This window comes from Mustela nivalis, assembly GCF_964662115.1.
Source record: "Mustela nivalis genome assembly, chromosome: 15".
Classification (NCBI taxonomy): Eukaryota; Metazoa; Chordata; class Mammalia; order Carnivora; family Mustelidae; genus Mustela; species Mustela nivalis.
This window is the reverse complement of record NC_139034.1, coordinates 9,605,766-9,628,557: the sequence shown is the minus strand read 5'-3', so window position 1 is coordinate 9,628,557 and position 22,792 is coordinate 9,605,766. Positions and strand designations below refer to the sequence as shown.

Here is a 22,792-nt window from a genome sequence, read left to right as displayed (position 1 = left end):
TAGAATCACATGAAGGAAACATTTTTTAAGCCACGAGTGGAAAAAGTTTTAGTAACATTTTCTTATCAAAGCTCACCTTCCTTGGGGCGCCTGGGTGGCTCAGTGGGTTAAAGCCTCTGCCTTCAGCTCAGGTCATGATCCCAGGGTCCTGGGATCGAGCCCCGCATTGGGCTCTCTGCTCAGCGGGGAGCCTACTTCCCCCTCTCTCTTTGCTTGCCTCTCTGCTTACTGGTGATTTCTGTCTGTCAAATAAATAAATAAAATCTTTTTTTTTTTTTAAGGTGTAAGTGAATTTTTATTGGGAAGGGAAGTTGTCAACTTAAACAGCAGCAAATGAAGAATGAATAAGGAAACCTCCTGATACACAAGACCTCCATCATATATGACACAGGAGGCATTTTAATTTGTGACCCCCAGCGCAGAAATGCCAAATGCTTTTCCATTCAATCGAATACTTCTGGATTCCTACCAAAAAGGAATACATTAAGAGCATGGAAAAGTTGCTTACGGAAAGGAAACCCCTGAAGAGGGAAGGAAGGAATGTAGAAATTAGGAAGTTATGCAGAACACTTTGTAAATTGTAATGACTACATTTTCATATCTTCACAGTAATACAAAACACAGTCACTTGCAAAACTGGTTCAGATTACTTCAATACCAGATACATTTTTAGTCCTCTATAGAAGTGTTTGGAAATTACTTGTGTTTATATGAAATGAAGCTATTAATACTTTTCTACAGCAGCAACTGCACACCAGGAAGGCCAAGACAAACACAAAATCAAGGTATGGCGTTTTTCCCAAAGCTGCAGTGTGAAAAGACTATAAACAGTTGATTCCATACACATGAGTGGGTTCTTTGCTATAGGAAATCCAAATGGAATAAGGAATGGAGATGAGTAAAAAGGTTTCTTGAGGGGAAGAAGGATGACCACCCTGTATGCATTTAGTTTTCTGCCCCTTCTGCCGCATCACATTCTTCTCCTGCACTGTCTGATGTCCATAATGTTAGGTTGTCTCTAAGCAACTGCATGATGAGGGTGCTGTCTTTGTAGGAATCTTCATTCAGTGTGTCAAGTTCTGCGATGGCCTCATCAAAAGCCATTTTAGCCAGTGTGCAGGCAAGCTCTGGGTTATTAAGGATCTCATAGTAAAATACAGAAAAGTTAAGAGCCAGCCCCAGGCGGATTGGGTGCGTGGGCTGCATCTCTTTCTTGCTTATATCAAAAGCTTCTTGGTAAGCTCCTTGGGAATTATCTATCGTTTGCTTTCGATCATCACCACATGCAACTTCAGCAAGGTACCGGAAGTAATCTCCCTTCATTTTCAGATAGAAGACCTTACTCTCTGGATTAGTTGCATTGGCTATTAAATACTTATCCAACAATTCCAGCACCGTGGTGCAGATGGACCTCAGCTCGGACTCCACTTTCTCCCGATAGTCCTTAATCAGCTGCAACTTCTTGTCCGAGGTGTCGGTTTTCTGCTCGATGCTCGAGATGACCCTCCAGGCGGACCTGCGGCCGCCGACCACGTTCTTGTAGGCCACCGAGAGCAGGTTGCGCTCCTCGTTGGACAGCTCGGCGCCCTGCTCGGTCACGGCCTTCATGCAGGTGGCCATGTCCTAGTAGCGCTCGGCCTGTTCGGCCAGCTTCGCCTTCTGGATCAGCTCCGTCTTCTCCATGGGGACGCGGAGAGGAGAGCGAGGGCAAGCACCGACCCGGATCGCGAGGAGGCGTGCGGACGGCCTTCACGTCTCCGCGGCCGCGGCGCGAGTCCAAAATCTTTTTTTTTTTTTTTTTTTAAAAGCTCACCTTCCTCTCTTTCCCTAATATGTCCTCCAAATTCTCAGAAAGTAACCTAATATTATTCCCACTTTCATTGTAATAAGTTGAACAAGGAAGACTTGCTAACCATAAATATTTAAAATAATAATTCACAAATTGCCAAATAATTATTAAATAATAATTATATACTAACCTTTATTTTTTTAAACTTTATGTTTCTAGTACTCTTTTTTTTTAAAGATTTTATTTATTTATTTGACAGACATCACAAGTAGGCAGAGAGGCAGGCAGAGAAGAGAAGAAGCCAAGCAGGCTCCCCGCTGAGCAGAGAGCCAGATGCCCAGCTTGATCCCAGGACCCTGGGATCATGACCTGAGCCAAAGGCAGAGGCTTTAACCCACTGAGCCACCCAGGTGCCCCTAAACTAACCTTTATTACAATGCAACAAAAAAGAAACTGCAGAGGAATAAATTTAAAACAATAAGTTGTATCAATATAAAGAAAACACTGAAACTCTACTAAGAAAATAGAACATAAATGGAATAACATACCTTGCTGTTAGAATGAATATTGGAAGGATAAAAACTCTCTTAAAATGAATACATTTTTACTTCACGAAAGTAGAGTTGTCCCAGACCAGCAGCATCAACATCACCCTTTGAATTTTAGGATACACAAATCCCAAGCCTCAACTCAGACTCAGTGAATTAGAAACTCTGAAGGTGATGCCCCACCAACTATGTTTTAGCAAGCTTTCCGCAAGATTCTGACTGATAGATGCAAAAATCTGAGATTCCTGTTTTAATGTCATTTTTTAAAAAGATTTATTTATTTATTTATTTATTTATTTGACAGAGATCACAATGAGGCAGAGAAGCAGGCAGAGAGAGAGGAAGGGAAGCAGGCTCCCGGCTGAGCAGAGATCCAGATGCCCAGCTTGATCCCAGGACCCTGGGATCATGACCTGAGCCGAAGGCAGAGGCTTTAAACCACTGAGCCACCCAGGCACCCATTTTAATGTAATTTTAACAAAAGTAACAACGTAAATTTTTCCTCAACAGGGAAATAGAAATAGACAAGCTGATTCTAAAGGTCATATGGAAAAATACCCATTAAAATGTTGGCACTACAGGGGCGCCTAGGTGGCTCAGTGGGTTGAGGCCTCTGCCTTTGGCTCAGGTCATGATCCCAGGGTCCTGGGATCGGGCCCTACATCGGGCTCTCTGCTGAGCGGGGAGCCTGCTTCCTTCTCTCTCTCTCTGCCTACTTGTGATCTCTGTGTGTCAAATGAATAAAACTTTAATTTAAAAAAAATGTTGGCACTACAGAAAGGACAAATTGGCAAAGAAATCAATGGAAAAGAATAGAGAGTCCAGAAATATTCTCTCTACATAAAGGAATTTAGTACCTAAGAAGAGTGGCGTTTTAAATCAGAGAGGAATGATGCAGAGACAACTGGTTAGCACTCACAAACAATAAGCCACCCAAATAAATAACTAAATGGAACAATAGATTCCTGGAAGAAATAAGAGATGAAATTTTTATAAATGGAGAAGAAAGACTGGAAAATCTGACTACTTAAAAAAAAATTAACAAAGAAAAAAGTACTGTAAACCACACCATGTGACCAATAATCAGCTAGAGAAAAGAATATTTGTAATATGTAAAACAGACCAAAAGTCCAACGACTCTAACTCACAAAGAGCATTACAAATTAAAACTCAATAAAAAAATGAGAGAAGGATATGAAAAGAGATGCTGTGTGTGAAGCGAAGAAGACTCACAAACATATGAATATATGAAATATATGAGAAGGTATTATAAGAGAAGAAAAGTAAAACAATAAGGAGAAATTTTCATCTTTGAAATTGGCAAAACATACTTGATAATCCAATGTGGCAATGAGGAGAAACAGCATTCTCCTTTACCACAAACAGAAGTATAAACTGATGAAACATCATTGAAGGCAATTTTCCAACATCCATCAATATCTGAAAACAAACACACCTTACATTTCATAGTTAGGAACTTATCCTTCAGTAATAGCACACGTGGTCAAAGAGATGTAAATGCCATGGTGTTCATCCCATCATTGTTTGAAATAACAAAATAGTAGACCAATCCAAGTGTCTGTTACTAGAGAATGTGTAAATAATGCCCTATTCATCTTACAATACCAACAACCACAATAACAAACTGAAATAGCTCTATGTAGCAACATCTAAGGTAAATTACCAAGTTTAAAAAAATGGTGAATAATAGAGAATACAGTATATTTCTATATGTATAAAAGGAAATACAGATCTTTTGTCTCTCTATATACATGCTTCTCTAGGCATGTATTTATGAAAGACACACAGTAACTGTTAACACTAGTTAATATTCTGGGAGTACCTGGGTGGCTTAGTCGTTAAGCATCTGCCTTCGGCTTAGGTCATGTACCGGGGCCTGGGATCAAACTCTGCATTGGGCTCCCTGCTCAGCAGGAAGCTTGCTTCTCTGCTTCTCTCTCTCTCTCGTTCCCCCTGCTTGTGTTAACTCTCTTGCTGTCTCTCTCTAATAAATAAATACACAATCTTTAAAAAAATATTCTGTTTGGGATCCAGGGTCGAGGTGTTTAGGGTAGAAACCTTATTTACAACACTTTTTTGTTCTATTTCTACTATTTGAATTGCTTTTTATTTATTTTTTTTAATTTCACTATAGTGGATACACATTACATTAGTTTCAGGTGAAAATAGTATAGTAATTCAACAACTGTATACATTATGCTTTCCATACCACAAGTATAGCTACTATCTGTCCCCATACATTGCTATTACAATATCATTGATTATATTCCCTACACTGTACCTTTTATTCCCATGACTTATTCATTCCATAACCGGAAGCCTGTATTTCGCACGCTCCTTCACGGTTTGTTCATCCCCGCCCCACCCCCAGCCCTTCCCTTCTGGCCACCATCAGTTTGTTTTTTGTATTTATAGGTCTGATTCTGCTTTTTGTTTGTTTATTCATTTTGTTGTTTAAATTCTACACATAAGTGGAATCATATGGTATCTGTCTTTTAAAAAGTAGAGCTTAATGTTTGGAATGGTGGAGTAAAAGCAATAGCAACAATGGCAAAACTGTCAAAATCATCTTTTTACAAACTCTGCAAATTGACTTCAGTTAGTTATCTCATTTTTCTCTTAATCCCATTCCCCTATCAGGTTCTGGAGTAGCAATGAAAACAAAGAGCCTCACCACTCTGGTAGCTGGATAAACTAGCAGCCTATCAATACATATAGGATTAGGGTAGGTTTAGAATTCCCTGAAATGTCCATACCTAAAGAACTGTCAATATTTGCCTATCTAGCATCTCACCAAACGATTCCATTTTGAAGGCATTTTATTTCATGACTCAAGAGCTGCCTCTGTGCAAACAGTGTTACTTTGGAGCACTTACGAAAGAAAATCAGTGGCAATTAGTTAGCACTGAAGCTGTTGGAGGGAACTTTAACGCTTGGGGCTAATGAGAGGCTGATCAAACAAACACAAATTAAAGGGAAAATTGAAGAATTAAGATGTCCACATGGAACCCTGAAAAACTTCCACATATTCCTGGGATTCTAGAGGCTCATGTACATGCAAAGAGCTTAGTGCATGACCATGAAAGGCTTGAGAAGGCTCTGAGCTCTCATTTCTGGCTGACTTTGAGACTCTGTGCAAGCAGAAAGTGAAGGCTAAGGCCAAGGGACGGTTGTGAACTGCGCGGTGGAGCACTAAGGGACGCCCCCACAAATATACCAAGCCCCTCAGCAAAGGTTGAGAGACTTCTTAGTTCAACCTCCCATCAATCATTGGCTGACTGCTAAGGCCCCAGAACAGAGACTTCAGTGCCCACACAACAAAGAACGGACTTTACAGAAAAATCACTTAAAACACAGAGAGCAGCTTTCCGCGTCTCCCACGGCGAGCGTCCGGTCGCAGCGGCGTGGTGGGCGGCTTCCCGGCCCACAGCTTCTTCGCCGGCCCCGCCGCCACCGCGCTCGCTCCTGCGTCTGGGCCGTGGGAAGGTGGTGGCCGGAACAGCGCCGTCACCGCCGGCGTCTGCGAGGCTCTCGTCGGCGGGTACTGCATCTACTTCGACCGCAAGAGGCCGAGTGACCCCAACTTCGAGAACAGGCTTCGAGAACGAAGAAAGAAACAAAAGCTTGCCAAGGAGAGAGCCGGACTTTGCAAGTTACCTGACCTTAAAGATGCCGAAGCTGTTCAGAAATTCTTCCTTGAAGAAATACAACTTGGGGAAGAGTTGCTAGCCCAAGGCGAGTATGAGAAAGGTGTAGACCATCTGACAAATGCAGTTGCTGTGTGTGGACAGCCACAGCAGTTGCTGCAAGGGTTACAGCGGACTCTCCCACCACCAGTGTTCCAGATGCTTCTGACCAAGCTTCCAACAATTAGTCAGAGAATTGTAAGTGCTCAGAGCTTGGCTGAAGATGATGTGGAATGAGAACATGTCAACATAATCTCAATTAAAAATATTTTTAAAATCTTAAGTTGGAAGATGAGCAGCTCTGGGGGAAAAAGGGCAAATAGGCTTGTTACGGACTGTCCTACACTGAAATCTACCAAAGTTAATTTTTACTTTGTGTAGATCCATTTGTCTGTTTTATTTATTTTTCCCAGTGAAAAGTGTATTTTGGTAGAAAGCTTTTCATTTTATAAATACACTGAGTTACCAAAATATCATGGATTTTATTCCTAAAACGTGCAATTAAAGTGTACATATAACATCGCATTACTTAGGTTAAAAATACTCAGTGCTTAGTTTTGAAAGATAGGCCAAAAAAGTATAGGAGAAAGCTGAAGAATGCACGTTCTTTTTAAGCTCGTACATTTGCTCTACATTAAAGAATTGGATGGAGTCTATCAAAACTGAGCATTAAAATCTTTGAGAGATTATTTTTTTCCTTTTAATCTCTTAAATATGACGTGAGAAGTGCTGCTGTGCTGTATTAATTCACCTCCTCCCCGTGTATTTGTCATTTTAATCGGTGGGCTTAATGTGTTCTGGATATTTATCGTATTTTAGATGTATGTAGTAAATAGCACCGGGAATTAAATCTATGTACATCCTTTATCTAGCCATGTGAGCCTCAGTAATTACTGTCTACCCTCTTTCCTCACTTAAAAAATGAGGGAATTGGTCTGCTAATTAAGAGAAGTGTCCCTTTCAGCTTTTAATTCATTTGTTTCTGTTAAGCACCACCATCTCCTGAGGGATATATTTGTTTGGACAACCAGGCCTTGCATTTTTTATACTCTGAAGTTTGCATGCTTGCCTGACTTAGTATTTCTGAACTGATTCCCCCACCCCCAACCCCCCCTTTTTTTTTAAAGATCTAACTTGTGTTGGTTTTTACTGAAATCATGCGGTTCTGTCATTACTCTTGTAAATCTGAAACTTAACCTTTAGGGTAACTGGGATGATAAACTTGTAAAATGTTTGTTCCCCTTTGCTTTTATCTTCAGTGTATCTCCTTAATCCTCCTTCAATCTCAATCATTTATCTTGTTATGATGAGAATAAGGTATAACCTTATGGCTGAAGACTTGGAAAGAATGAAGGTGTTCTCGAAATAGTGACATGTTATCTGCAGTCACAGGTTGAACATTAGGTCTGAGAATAAAGATCCTTGGTACTTAAAAAATATATATATCATAAATATCCAGTTTCAACAACAACAAAAAAAGAGATTATAATCAAACAAAAAAGCATAGCCTATAAACAGGAAAAATAGCAGTTAACAGAAACTGTCCTTGAGGAAAACCAAAAGTTGGATTTATTAGCCAAAGATTTTAAAACACCTATAATAAATAAGTTGAAAGAACTGAAAGAAATCATGTCTAAGAACTATGGGAAAGTATGCAAATGATGTCTCATCAAATAGAGAATAACAATAAAGAGATACAAATTATTATTCCTTTTATTTGTAAAAGATTTTATTTTTAAGTAATGGTCTACACCCAGTGCGGGGCTCAAACTCACAACCCAGAGATCTAGAGTCACATGCTGTACTGACTGAGCCAGCCAGGCACCCTTATTATTTGAAATCAAAGAGAAATTCTGATGTTGAAAAGTATAACTAAAATGAAAAACTTCTCTAGTCTGAATAATATATTTATTATTTATATAATATAAATGTAAATATAATAATATATTTATTATTTACAGAAGAAAGAATCAGTGAAGTTGAAGACAATGAACTGAATACAGGTCAATTGAAACTATCCAGCATGAGAAGGAAACAGCAAAAGGAATGAGGAGAAATTAACAGAGCCTCAGACACCTGAGGGACACCATCCAACATCCCCAACATGTAAAATGGGAGTCCCGGAAAAAGAGAGAAGGACGGAGTGGCTGGGAAAGGTGGGAGAAAGAGAGAGAGAGAGGAGAGAGAGGAAGGCGCAGAAGGAATATCTTAAGAAATAATGACTAGAAACTCTCCAGATACAACAACAACAAAAAGAATTAGTCTTAGAATTCAAGAAGCTCAATAAACTCGAGTACAATAAATCAACAAGATCTACGCTCAAACATTTCATAGTCAAAATGTCAAAAGAAAAGGACAAGAGACAATCTTGAAAACTGCAATGGAAAATATGATCCTCAATAAAAGTAAAGACTGACTTCTCACTAGAAACCATAGAGGCCAAATGGCACTGAGATGACATTATCCCAGGTGCTGAAAGAAAACAAAGAAAGAAGCAAAAAACAACTATTAACAAAGAATCTTACATCTGCAAAAACATTTTTAAAAATGAAAGAGAAATCAAGATATTTCTAAAAAACAAAAACTAAGAGAAGATGTTGCTAGTAGTTGTGTCCAAGAAGTGAGGAGAGTATTTCAGTCTAACACTAGACATACCTTTGTTTTACATAGGGAAACAAAAAGCACCAGTATTTACTATAAAAGTATATAGGTAAATATAAAAGTATAAATAGATATTTTCATTGCAATTCTCTTCTTCTCCTATATGATTTAAAACACAGCTATACAATTTTAAAACTGTGTTGATGGGTTTACAATGTATAAAAATGTAATGTATATGATAGTAATAGCACAAAGTAAAGGAAGTGAATGGAACTATACTGGAGCAAAGTTTCTGCAATGAAATTAAATTGGTATTAATCTAAACTAGATTGTTTTATGTAAACATGCTAATAATAATCACCAGGACAACCATTAAGAAAACAATTCTAAAGCATACAGTAAAAGAAACAAAGAAATTAAAATGGTAAACTAAAAAAAAAAATCTATCAAATACAGAGGAATGCAATAATGAAGGAATGGGAACAATGGGTGAAGACATAAGAAACACAGCAACCAGGAAAATGGCAGATGTAATTCTTAATTTTACAGTAATTACATTATATGTAAATGTAATAAACAATCTAAAATGGATTAAAAAACATGATACTATACTCTCACTCTCTGTAAAATATATACTTGAGATTGGTTAAAAAGGAAAACTATAAAAAGATTATGCCATACAAACAATGATCAAAAGAAAGTTGGAGTGTGTGTACTAGTATCAGAAGAAACTTTAAGACAAAAATTTTCCCTAGAGACGAAGAACACTTTACAATAATAAAAGGATCAACCTATCAGAAAGTAATAACTATTATAAATATATGCATCTAACAAAAAAAGCCCTGATAAACCTGAAGGAAGAATTTACAGAACAGAAGGGAAAAATATACAATTAAACAATAATAACTGGAGACTTCAGTATCCCATTTTCAATAACTAGCCAGAAAGTCAACAGGGAAATAGAAGACTGAAATAGTACTAAAAATCAACTAGAGGTAAGAGATTTATAGAATACTCTACCCAACAACAGTAGAATATCTTTCTTCTCAAATGTGCATGGAAATTCACAGATGTGAGGAAATTAAATGGCACACTTCTAAATAATCAACAAACAAAATATCCCAAGATAAATCAGAAAATATTTTAATTAATAAAAACATAAACAAAATATACCCAAACTGATGGGACTTAATTAAAGTAGTGCTTAGAGGGAAACTTACAGCTATAAATGCCCATATTAAAAAAAGAAGAAAATCTCAAGTCAAATCAGGAACAAAGGAGGAATAACACTACAATCACATAGAAATAAAAAGGATTATAAGGGCATACTAACAATAATTACACTTCAAGAAATTAGAAAATCTAGATAAGACACATATTTATTAAAGTGTTTTTGCTGTTGTTTTAAATGTTTGTGTATCTTAAGTTCTGCAAAATGTCAAATCAACACACAATTAACTCTTGCCTTCATAGAAGTTGAGATATTGTATTTTTTAAATTTATTTTATTTTATTTTTTTAAATGTAACAAAAAAGTTTTTATTCTTTGATATATAAAACCAAGAAAACTTTAATGTGTAATACATCATAGTTTTTTTTTTTTTAATTTAAGAAGAAAAAGGCAGAAGTGAAGATATGGGTACAAAAATACACTCAAACCGCTGTTCCAAGAAATTCAGAACTCCTAAAATTATGAACAACAGAATACAAGTCTCAGAGGAGGCTTCTTTTTTTTTCTTTCTTTAAAAAATTATTCGCATTTGCTTAGCTCAAACATGGTAAGAAACGTAATTTCCTTCTTGGTAACAGATCCCAGTACTCAACAAGATATTCAATAACCAGCAATAACTTAGTAAAAGAACATTTCATTGTGATAGTAAGTAGCATTTGGTTTTTGGTTCTATAATACTTACTGTAGTAAAAAAACAAAAAAACAAAAAACAAAAACCAAAAACCAAAAGAACAAAACAACCAAAACCACAAAAACACTTCTGACTGCTTGGGTGCCAGAAAAGATGCTCCTACGTTCACTGGCGCCCATCAATCTGGGTGTATCTGAGCTCTTGCCCCAGACCACAAAGAGAGAGCACTTTTGGTCTTTCCTGTGTTTAGGAACAAAAGTGCACAAATATCAAAATCAAATATAGGCGTGGCAGACCAAAATTACTCAATAAAAAGTATTTCTGCCCAATAAATAGTTTCCAAAAGAAAAATAATTGGCTTTTACACTTAATGGATTCAGCAAAAATGAAGATGGTGAGATTGTGTTTTCCAGTTGGTGGCCTGAGCCTCCCGAGGCAGGACAGTTGCCACTGAGCAGCAGGTGGTGCCGGACCACAGGAGGAGCCGCTGCGTCTCCACCCGGAGGCTCCTAGAAAAACACGTTATTTGTAGGAAAGCTTTCTTGGGCCCGAGCCCGGTTCTCCAAGTGAAGGTGTCCTGTTTCTTCCTGGACATCGGACTCAAACAAACCAGAGTTCGTATAAAACTGGATCAAATGAGGAAACCTTTACAATGACTAAATTTATAAATATTGCTGAAGATCAAAGCGAAGTGACAATGAATTTAATCTGCGTAAAGATCAGGTTCTAAGTGGCTTGTTATTTAAAACCAGAGACAACAGAGACTGTACATCCAGATGACCGCGAGCTTCCCGGGCCCCTGGAGGCGCGTGGGGGCTCGTCCGTCCTGCCCGCGGCCACACCTCACAGCGGCCTCGGGCTCCGTCGGGGCGCAGGGAAAGGCCACACGAGCGTTTTCGTCCTGCGGCGCTGGCGCTGCCCGAGGCTGGACACCGGCCGCCTGCGACCACCCACACGCACCGGCCTGCTCCGGGCCCCCAGGGCTGACCTCCGGGCTGTGTCTGCACAGTCACACGGAAACCGAGGATTTACTCTTCTTTTAAAAAGGTCATTTTAAAGCTTCATTTATGAAAGTCGCTCGACAGCTTCCGCTGAAATCCCTCCTGCGCGGGGCCAGGGGGAGCCGGTTCCCGCCTCTGGCCTCCCGTGGTCTGCGGAGAAACCGCAGGAATGATTTTATTTTTATCAAGGTAATACATGTATATAGTTACTATAGTTATAGTTTATTAAGTAAAATTATATATATATATATATATATATATATATATATATATATATATATGTAAGTATTAGATTGGTTTCAGGTGTAAAATATAATGATTTAACAATTCTATACATTACTCAGTGTTCATCATGATTAAGTATACTCTTAAACCCCCTTATGTGTTTTAGCTGCCCCCCCACCTACCACTCCTCTAGCAAACACCCATTTGTTCTCTGTACTTAAAGAGTCTGGGTTTCTTTTTCGTTGTTTTAATTCTTAAATTCCACGTAGGAGGAAAATCATATGGTATGTATTTTTCTCACTTATTCCATTTAGCAATATAACCTCTATATCCATCCATGTTGTCACAAATGGCAAGAACTCATTCTTTTTATGGTTGAGCAATATTCCATTTATATATGTGTGTATATATATAATATATAATATATGTATATTGTATATATTATATATATTATACATAATATAAATATATATATACACTTAAATGTAAGTATATATATAATATCACATCTTCTTTAGATATATCGATTTATCTAATTTACCTAATCTATTTATATATATCTATATATAAAGAATATATATTCTATCTATATATCAATCATATCTTCTTTATCCAGTCATTAATGGACACTTGGGTTGCTTCCATATTTTTGGCTATTGTAAATAATACTGCAATAAACATAGGAGTGCATCTGTCTTTTCGAATTAGTGTTTTATTTTCTTTGGGTAAATACCCAGTAGTTGAATCACTGGGTCATATGGTATTTCTATTTTTAATTTTTTGTAAAACCTTCATGCTGTTTTCTACAGTTGTTGCGTCAATTTGCATTCCCACCAACAATGTGCCAGAGCTTCTTTTTTAAATTTCTATTTTTAATTTTTTGAGAAAGGTCTATACTATTTTCCACAGTGGTTGTACCAATTTGCATTCCTACCAACAGTGCACACGGGTTCCTTTTTCTCCACAGCCTCTCCAACTGTTGTTATTTCTTGTCTTTTTGATTTTGCCATTCTGACAGGTGTGAAATGATATCTCACTGTGGTTTTCATTTGCGTTTCATTGTATAATGATGTTGAGCATCTTTTCATGTATCTGGTGGCCATGAGTATGTCTTCTTTGGAAAAATGTCTATTCAGGTCCTCTGTCCTTTTTAAAATCAGATTATCTGTTTGTTCTTTTTTGGGGGGGGTACTGACTTGTATAAATGTTTTATATATTTTGGATATTAATCCCTATTGGATATATCATTTGCAAATACCTTCTCCTACTTAGTAGGTTGCCTTTTTGTTTTTGTGATGGTTTCCTCTGCTGCACAAAAGATTTTTATTTTGGTGTAGTCCCAATAGTTTATTTTTGCTTTTGTTGCCCTTGCCTCAGGAGACATATCTAGGAAAACGCTGTGATGGCAGATGTCAAAGAAATGACTGCTTATGTCTTCTTCTATGAGTTTTGTTTTTTCAGGTCTCCCACTTAGGTCTTTAGTCCATTTTGATTTATTATTGTGTATGTACAGTATAAGAAAGTGGTCCAATTTCATTCTTTTGCATGTAGCTGTCCAGTTTTCCAAGCAAAATTTGTTGAAGACTGTCTTTTCTCCCATTGTATACTCTTACCTCCTTTGCCACAGATTAATATTAGTGTGGGTCTAGATGATATCCTTATACTTTATTTCTTCATTTATCAATTTAAAACAAAATTGGTTAACTCCCAATCATATGAAGACTTCACTCTTCTATATTCTTATCCCATATTTCTACCCATCTCTGATATCAAAATAATGTTATAATGTGGGACTATATAAATCACCAATATAAATATAAATAGCTAATGTCTACATTATTATGAGTTGCAAATATTTTAAGCAAAGAGGTAAACTAGGACCATGCCTATTATTTCTCCTGGAGTTTATAACTACTAATTTTTTTACCCTCTAGTTTTCTATGTACTTAATACAATTATTATATACTCTTCCAAATCTCTGCTACATGCAATTAATATTTTTTCTGTATGCTCAACATGTTATGTTCCTTTGTTTCCTGGAGAGCTCCTTCCCAAGGTTCTCGTTTAGAGAGTACAATATGGAACTGACTGACCTCATGGCTTGTTGAATAGCAGCCATGCTGACACTTTTTTATTCCTCTCCTGAGTCATCTATATCTTTCTCTTTCTTATTTAATCATCTGGACAAATCACATCCTTTAAAAATTTCATAGGCCACAGTCCATGGAAAGTATTTTTTAGGGAAAGGAGGGACCACTCTTTCTTTTGTACCATCACACTTGATTTGGCTGAGTACAGAATTAACTAGTGAAACTGTTCCCCTTACAATTTTGAAGAAATTGTTTCACAATGTAGTTGTGGAGAAGTCCAGTGCCATTCTACTTTTTGGATGTGAACTATCCCCATTCCTTGCGTTTGGGAAGCTCTTACAACCTCTTGTTTATCCTTGATATGCTGCAATTTGGGACTTTTTCTTTGGTAAGAGTATTTTTCATTTATTGTGCTGGATATTCAGTGGGCTTTTTCAATGTGGAGACTCATTTCGATCAGTTCTGAGAAAAAATAAACTTATTAGTTCTTTAATAATTTCTTGCTCACTATACTTTTTCTATTCTTCCTTTATTGGAGTCTTACTTGCAATATGATGGGCCTCCTGGTTAAGCCTTGAATCTCAAGTTTTTTCTGCCTTCATTTTTTGTGGTTTTTTTTTTTCCCCAGGTTTTTATTTAAATTAGTTGGTTAACAGATAGGGTAATACTCGTTTCAGGAGTAGAATTTAGTGATTCATCACTTACATATTATACATGATGCCAATTACAAGTACCTTCCTTAATATCCATCATCAATTTTGCCCACCCCCCACCCACTTCCCCTCTGGCAACCCTCAGTTTGTTTTCTATAGTTAAGAGTCTTTTATGGTTTGCCTCTCCCCCACCTTTTTCTCTTCCTTCCCCTTCTGTTTCTCTTAACCTCTTTGCTTCCTGTTCTGTTTTCTAGGGGTCTTCATAATTTTCTCTTCCAGTCTATTTGTGTTTATAATTAAATTTTATTTATATTTTTAATTTCAAAGTTCTGCTTTTTCTATTTTGAAAATTTTAAGTAGCCCCTTATTCTTATTTAAGGAACTCAATAGTTCCACTGATTCTTTGAAAATATAGTTTGTCTCTAACTTATATATGTTTCTTTTTCTTTTTGCTTTTGCTTTTAATCTTCTAGCTACCTTCATTGTCAGTTTCTTCTGGATTACAGAATACTGTTTGATTCCAATTATCATGTTTTTCATGTTGGAAACTTTCCTTAAATTAATGGACAATTGTTGGAGTGAACTGTTGGACAATCACTCATATAAAGAATGAAGCACTGAAAGAAGTGTGTGGGTAGGACCTGTCAATTGGTGACTTTCACTGCAAGTTAATCAGGTTAATAAGGTGAAGTGTCCTATTTGTAGAAGAATCTCCAAATGTTAGGATCTGAAAATCTTTTGCTCTGGGAATATTAAAGTGCTATCCAACAGTAAAGTATTATTTTCTTACTTTGTTTTATTACACAGGTTGAAATTCTACTTGGAGCACACTTTCTAAAATCTATAGCAATCTCAAAGATATTTCATAAACATATTAATGTAATCTGGCATTATAAAAATTAGTTTAGAATTAATTCTGAATACAATCCTAAGTAATTTGTCAGTTTAAAATGTTTTAGCTAAAATGAAGTTCAAATTATTTAAGACATCTTCGCTGATTTTCACAATATGTTAGATATGTTCTATACATCCTTCTTACCTCTAAATGCATTAGGAAAAAAAAAAAAAGGATGACACAGCATTGTAAAATTCAAGTTTTGGATAATGTGACTTAGAGACGTACAGTACTAGAAAAGATTTTGAGCTATCATTTCAAATAAACTCTTATTTTATAGAATAGGAAACAGCATTTGGATCCTTCCTTCAGGCAATTAACTAAAATAGAGAATCATGACTAGTTAACTATCTTTATATGAGATGCCAAAATGTAAATAAACTTTAAAAAAAAGTAGTTATATACTTAAAGTTATGCACAGTGCAACATTCTCTTACCAGCTTTGGTCTAAAACAATATAGGTACTTACAGAATTTGGTCAATACCAAAATTTTCTAGTGGTGTTGAGTGCTTTTGATTTAGTTTTGTAAAAAATAGAATCTTTTTCTAAAATTTTTAAAAAAGATTTTATTTATTTACTTGAGACACAGAGAGAGAGAGAGAGAGAACTCACACAAGAGGGTGGGGGAAGCAGAGGCAGAGGGAGAAACAGACTGCCCACCAAAGCAGGAAGTTTGACATGGGGCTCGATCTCAGGACCCCAAGATCATGACCTGAACCAAAGGCAGATGCTCAACTGACTGAGCCATCCAGGCGCCCCTCTTTTCTTAAAATTTGAAGCAAAAATGTATTCTTGTTATATACATGGAGAAATGAAATGTGCTTGGGATGATCTTTAAAAACAGAAGTCCAGTAGGATATGGTAAAAGAGCACTGAAATGGGAATAAAGGAATCTGGGTTCTAGTTCACTACTAGCATTTTCAATATGGGCAAATCACTTAACCTCTCTGGGCCTCAACTCAAATCAAGTGTTTGACTAGATAATCTCTCTTAGGGCCTATCACTGAAAAGTTTCTTTACTTCAATACAATCATTTTCACAGCAATAATATTATTTACTAATGGATAACCTGAGTGATGGACTTAGTTTTATAATTCTGATGTTTAAGTTCTGTCTAATTATTCATTCTGCCATCACCATTGAATAGGAACTTGAGCTTATAGGCTGGTTAGAAAAAACAGGGTGTGTTGGGGCCCAGCCAGCCAGTAAAGAGCAGGAACCAAAGTTCAGAGGTGAATATATCCACACATGTCCAATGAACATATCAAGAGACAATGAGAGGAGAAGGGTGATAAGAGTATACTGGAGAAAAAAGCCATCTTGTACCTTCTCACTAACTTGTCAGTTACCTGGTGCTTTACGGAACTTGATTTCTACTTTGTTATTTTAATTATTATTGTTTTTTTAAGGCAGGGTCATTTCCTAGCCTATTATGTTATCATAAGTGGAACTTATATATAGATTTTGGAAAAGAAATCAGTATAGAATAGCTGTTAAAAATACAGACTCTATAATCAGAGAAAGACAATTCTCATATGATCTCTCTGATATGAGGAATTTGAGAGGCAGGGCAGGGGTCGTGGGATTAGGGAAGGAAAAAATGAAAAAAAAAAAGTGATGGGAACGGGAGGGAAACAAACCATAAGAGACTCTTAATCTCACAAAACATACTAAGGGTTGCTGGGGGGTGGGGAGGTAGGGAGAGGGTGGTTGGGTTATGGACATTGGAGAAGGTATGTGCTATGGTGAGTGCTGTGAAGTGTGTAAGCCTGATGATTCACAAACCTGTACCCCTGAGGCAAAGAATACATTGTATGTTAATAAAAATAATTCTTAAAAAAAGAATACAGACTCTCGAGTCAGACTGTCTGGCTTTACATCGTGGATCTAGGCTTTAAATCTCTGTGGTATTGGGCAAGATACTTAACTTCATTGTATTCCACTTTCTTCATCTTTAAACTGAGGAAAGGAACAGTATTTTCCTCATAACACAGGTGATGCATTTGGTACACTTTCCGTCTCCTGATAATCCCTTAGTAAGTGTTAGTTACTGTTATTACCTCTCCATGAAAATTGGTAAAAGAAAAAAAAAGGAGACATGATAAGAGAAAAGAGTGGGGGAGGATAGCCTGGTATGTGAGGGCAAACTGCAGATGAGCAGGAAATAGGGGAAGTGACAAAAAATGCGGGAGAAACAGTATACAAAGAAGCTTTATTAAGGGAGTCTTGATGGATGTTATTTAGTATAATTCACCTTATTCTACCTTCTCAAGAGATCTTCAGTAAGGAGCTATATTAGTTTTCAGTGTTTTGTTTTGTTTTAAAGCAGGATTTGGGTTTCTTTTGGATGAGATACTCTATCAACACTGGTGTCTAGGTGGCTTGATCTTATTCTTATTTCACATATACCTACAGGAGTAAGTAATTTCACCACGAAGACTGCTGAGATTAATAAGCATTTGCTTTGACAATCTGTCTGGAGCAGAGTAGGCATTCAAAACACAAAACAAAACCAAACCAAAAAACAGACAAACCAAAACAAACCAACACCAAGACAAGTTGAATAAATATTAAAATAAAATAAAAATAAATAAATAAATAAATAGTAAAAATGAGATGCTGGCAAATTTTTAATTAGAGAAGAAAACATAGGTGGTACACCTTTGTAGCATCAAACACAGCAAGAAAGATGATGTAAAAATGATGGTGTTTTACAAAGAGCATTTTCTAGTTACAGTAAGTGAAATTTCTTGCTACAAAACCCCTGGGAGACATAAAGCAGGACTTCTCCACCTCTTCACAGTTGACCTGTTGGTCTGGATAATTCTTCTTGGGGAGGTGCGGTGGGAGGCGAGTGGGGAGGGTGTCTGGTGCTCTGTAGGATGTTCAGCAGCAGAGCTAACCTGCACCCACTAGATGTCAGTAGCACTCTCCACACGTGCACCCACTTGAGTTCACCCAAAATGTCTCCACAGTTGGCCAGATATCCCGAGTGGCAAAATCACTTGAGACTGAGAAAAAGTGCAACACAGGAATTACAAAAAGTCACCCACGATCCTCCCATCTAGAAATGTAAACTTTTGAAAAAAAGATTTTTATTTATTCATTTGACAGAGAGAGAGAGAGAGAGAGAGAGAGAGAGCACAAACAAGGGGAAAGACAGAGGCAGAGGGAGAAGCCCGCTCCCCGCTGAGCAAGTAGCCCAATGTGGGACTTGATCCCAGGACCCTGGGATCGTCACCAGAGCCAAAGACAGAAACTTAACCAACAGAGCCACCCAGGTGCCCCCAAATGTAAACTTTTTGTTTATACAAATAAAAATTACAAAACAGAGTCACATTGATCTTACCATTCTATAGCCAGCATATTTTTCATTCATTAATATAACATCAACATTTTTGTTCCGTAATATTCTTCTGCAGCATAGTTTTGGGGTTTTTTGGTCGTGCGAGTACTTTATAATTCCTTCTTCCTCCCTCCCATCCCTTGAATCACTGCTGTCCTCCCCTTCATTTCAATTATACATAAATGCACACATACACATGTGCGTACACACAGATTTGAACAAAATATCTTTTATTACATCAATAAAGAATAAGAAAATGTTTTTATTTTACTTTCACTAATTCCTTCTCCAGTGCTCTTTCTTTCCTTAAGTAGATTCAAGTTTTTGACCTGTATCATCTTACTTCTCTCGAAAGGGCATCTTTTAACATTTTTTTTTTTCCCAAGGCAGCTCTACTGGCAACAAATTTGCTCAATTTTTGTTTGTCTGAAAAAGTCTTTATTTCACTTTACTCTTCTCTTGCTTGTTCAGCCTCATCACATGTGAAGAGAAGTCAAATATGGTTGTTCTTTGCTCTTCTTTGGGTAGACTGTTTTTTCCCTCTGGCTTTTTCAGAATTTTTCTTTATCTTTGACTTTCTATAGTTTGAGAATAATATGCAGTCTTTCTGACATCTATGCTGCTTGGTGTTCTCTGAACTTACTGGGTCTGACTTTGGGTGTATGACATTAATTCAAGGGAATATCTCAGACGTTATTGTTCCAAATATTTGCTTATGTTCCTTTTTTTTCATCTTTGGATATTTATTACGTGTGTCTGCATTTCACCTTTTGTACATGTCCGGTGGTTCTTGGATATTCTGCTCCAATTTTGTTTTTTGTTTTCAACCTTTGTTTTCTTTGTTTTTCAGTTTTGGAGGTTTCTGTTGAGATACCTTCAAGCTCTCTGTGGCTAGAGATCTCTTTCCGCAGCCATGTCAAAATTATTAATAACTCCATCAAAGGCTTTCTTCATTTCTTTTGCAGTGTTTTTTTGTTTGTTTGTTTTGTTGTTGTTGTTTTTATCTCTAGCATTTCTTTCTTAGGATTCCCATATCTCTGTTTACATTGTCCATTTGTTCTTGCACGTTGTCTCTTTTATGCAGATAAATAGATTCTTTAGCATATTAGTCCTAATTATTTTGTATTTTCAATATGATAATCCCAACATCCCTGTCATATCCAAGTCTGGCTTTGATGCTTGCTCTGTGTCTTCACACTGTTTTCTGCTCTTCAGTATGCCTTGTAAGGTTTTCTGGATTGTTGAACATGATGTAGTGGGTAAAAGATGCTGCCAAACACTGGTGCCCGGTAAGCTTGCTTCTTGGCACTATCTCCCAGGAAGGTTGTTGCTTGTGAGTTTCTATTCCCTTAACTGTGTATTTGCCTGCCCCTCTATCTAATTTTAGGGATAACGATTTGCCCTGTGACCTCAGTTCTCTTGCAGATCTAGGAAAAGTTGACGGTTTTTCAGTTTGTTCCGTTTTTACTTGTTAGGATCTACTATATATATAAAATATATGCATATTATATATACATAATATATAATATATATTTCGCCCTTTGAATATTTATTTAAGATCTGCTCCATGATTTTTAATGGATAACTGGTGTGTAGGACGTTAACTACACTTTTACATAAGTAATTGTGTAGTACTGGGAATTTTTAAAATAATTTTATTTATTTATTTAACAAAGAGGCACAGCCAGAGAGCGAACGCAAACGGGGAGTGGGAGAGGGAGAAGCCGGCCTCCTGCTGAGCAGGGAGCCCCATGCGGGGCTCCATACCAGGACCTTGGGATCATGACCTGAGGAGAAGGCAGGCGCTTAAGGACTGAGCCACCCCGGAGACCTAGTATTGGGAATTTTGATTGTTCACATTAAGGCTACAGTAAGTCTATCTGATGATCCTTTAACAGGTTCTTCTGGGGGAGTGGAGGGTGGGAGTTGCTGCTGGTTCCGAGCCTCCACTAGCAGGTGGCGGTGTAGGACCCCCGGCAGCCCCGGAAGAACCAGACGCCACTCTCTCTCGGAGGACACTCTACCCCTCCAGTCTTTGCTCCCACCCAGGCCTCGGGTTTGGGAAAGCGTTTCTAGGAGACGGCGCCCGCCGGTTGCGCCTGCGCGGTGGGCGCTGCCAGGGGGGCGGGCGGACGGGCCGCGGGGCTGGGCGGCTGGTAGTTCCTGCTGGGCCTGGGTCCTTGGGTCCGCCCGGCTCTCTCGCTCCATGGTACGCTTGTGAGTGGCGCTGCCAGCGGCCGTCTGCTCGGGATGGAGCACATCCGTACGACCAAGGTATTCCGACGCGGAGAACTGTTAGCCACTAGCCATGCTCTGACCTGGCAGAGGTGGGGGGCGACGGTGGCTGGGCTGGCCGGACGGGGGCTGAGGACCGGCCCCGCGGGACCGTCCCCGGGCCTAGTGTGGGAGGGCAGGGCAGTTTGGGCCAGGGTAGGTGTGGAGGCCACCTGTACCTATGCGAGTGGAAGCCCCGTTTTCAGTCTTTGGTGTTGGGGTGTGGACGATTTGGGCAGCTGGGGGTTGAGTCCCATGAAATTGGTCGCGCTACACTTCTTGGGCAAAATTGGGGCTGCTTTAGCTTCAGCTGCTCTCAGGCATTCGCTGCCCCAAAGACCGGGAAACGGGTGGGTCCCCAGATCAGCATTGTGATATTGTGTAAGGTTTTCCTTGCTCACGTTGAATTGTCCCCTGTCGCAGGTTCTTGTTGCAAGTTTTGGAGGCGCTGAGATCAGCACTCTGCTCCCCCCACTTTGTTGTCTCGGTCGGCTGTCTCCGTCTGCTGTCTCTGTGTGCTTCGAAACTTCATTGTCTTTAGCGTCAATGGTCAGTTAAACAGAGGAGTTACGGAGAAGGAAAACATGTTAGCCCATATTTTTAAGTGTCTGATGGAACTTTTTCAGTTGATCTTAATTAATCCCATGCTTAATTTTTCCGTGTGAAAGGCATTTATTTTTAGAAACGAACAAGTAGTATAATTCCATTACAAATTCTGAAACGGAAGGAAATGGCATCAACTTATTAACAAGTTATGTTACCAAGAATTAGGTTCAGCTTCAGCCTTGGGAGGAAGAAAGCATAAATCAGGACAAGAAGAAGAACTGAATAATGTAATTTTAAGATCGCCTGGAGCCTAACAAAATCAGGGAGAGGACCCATTGTGAATCCTGACTGCTGGTGATTTGCTAAAGCCATCACTCAATTGCCGCGCATCCTAAAGTTACAGTTCATTTAGAAAAAATAGCGACATACGTTATCTTCATTTGTCCGATGAGAATTTGAGGTCTGTGTCATTAAAATGCTTCACGAACCTTTTTAAGGTGTCATGGATTTTTGTTAAAGCTTGTTTATAACATTGCACATACTATAATAATTGAAGATGCTAAAAACTAACCCCTTTTTAAAAATCTTTTTTTTCCCCCCTGTCTATGGCCATACCACCCTGAATGCATCCGATCTGGTCTGATATAGGAATCTAAGCAGGGGAGGGCCTGGTTGGTACTTGGATGGGAGAGAAGAATCTTTTTTTTTTTTTTTTCCCCCTTAGGAGAAGAATGGTAAAATAAGTATAATTCAAGTTGCTGGCTCTTAAAGTTTGAAAATAGAAGGGTGGTTTAGTAAATAACCAAACTAGTAGAAAACACAGAGATGGAAAAGAGGACTAGATCATGCATCAGATCAGGTTCTTGTCCTGGTTCCAGGGTTCCAACTGTGTATTATATAGTAGTTTTTCACAGTGGGCCTATCCTGACAGTTTAGTGAGGTCCTTTTATGACTTTAAGGAGCAGAAGATTCATGAATAATTTTCTATTAAAATTACTTTTCAGGTTGTGCTCTTTCATTACTTTGAGTTCCTCTTCTAGCATAAGACCACCAGTAATCTTGAATAATCATAAGTGGCTGTAGGTATGCTGCATTTAAACTAATACTAACTAGGTCCCAGTTATGTGCCAGGCACAGGACAGACACTGGCTATAGAGCAGTGAGCATGATAGACATGAATCTCACTGTACATTATGATAATTACTGTGTGAATTATAATATTTTCACAAATTATGACTTATTATTAGAAGATTGT

The 22,792-nt window shown here is 38.0% G+C and overlaps 2 protein-coding genes and 2 pseudogenes across 13 annotated transcripts in view; 2 read left to right on the top strand and 2 right to left on the bottom strand.

Moving 5' to 3' along the window:
- Window positions 1–282: 282 nt before the first annotated feature.
- On the bottom strand, window positions 283–1,781 carry LOC309849166 (14-3-3 protein theta pseudogene; annotated as a pseudogene). Its single transcript has one exon. The product of its transcript is annotated as a 14-3-3 protein theta pseudogene (transcript).
- A 2,869-nt stretch (window positions 1,782–4,650) lies between these two features.
- Window positions 4,651–6,911, top strand: LOC309848922 (mitochondrial import receptor subunit TOM20 homolog pseudogene; annotated as a pseudogene). Its single transcript has 2 exons — window positions 4,651–4,702; window positions 5,716–6,911. The product of its transcript is annotated as a mitochondrial import receptor subunit TOM20 homolog pseudogene (transcript).
- Window positions 6,912–10,134: 3,223 nt separating this feature from the next.
- LOC309848515 (ligand of Numb protein X 2-like) overlaps window positions 10,135–22,792 on the bottom strand; it is a gene marked incomplete at its 5' end in the record, with an annotated part of 385,857 nt that continues 373,199 nt past the window's right edge. Inside the window, one exon of the mRNA XM_082700211.1 lies at window positions 10,135–11,657. The remainder of the gene's footprint in view (window positions 11,658–22,792) is intronic.
- LOC309848532 (uncharacterized protein) overlaps window positions 10,844–22,792 on the top strand; it is a gene marked incomplete at its 5' end in the record, with an annotated part of 35,991 nt that continues 24,042 nt past the window's right edge. For 3 of the 10 annotated variants that reach the window (XR_014303101.1, XR_014303102.1, XR_014303105.1), the window contains one exon: window positions 10,844–11,696. Coding sequence is in view for 4 of the 10 variants with exons in the window: in XM_082700233.1 (XP_082556359.1) it covers window positions 11,574–11,696 (123 nt within the window). Of the gene's footprint in view, window positions 11,697–20,727; window positions 20,992–22,792 lie in introns of those variants that run through there. The other 7 variants (XR_014303103.1, XR_014303104.1, XR_014303106.1 and 4 more) reach the window with 3 other exon arrangements.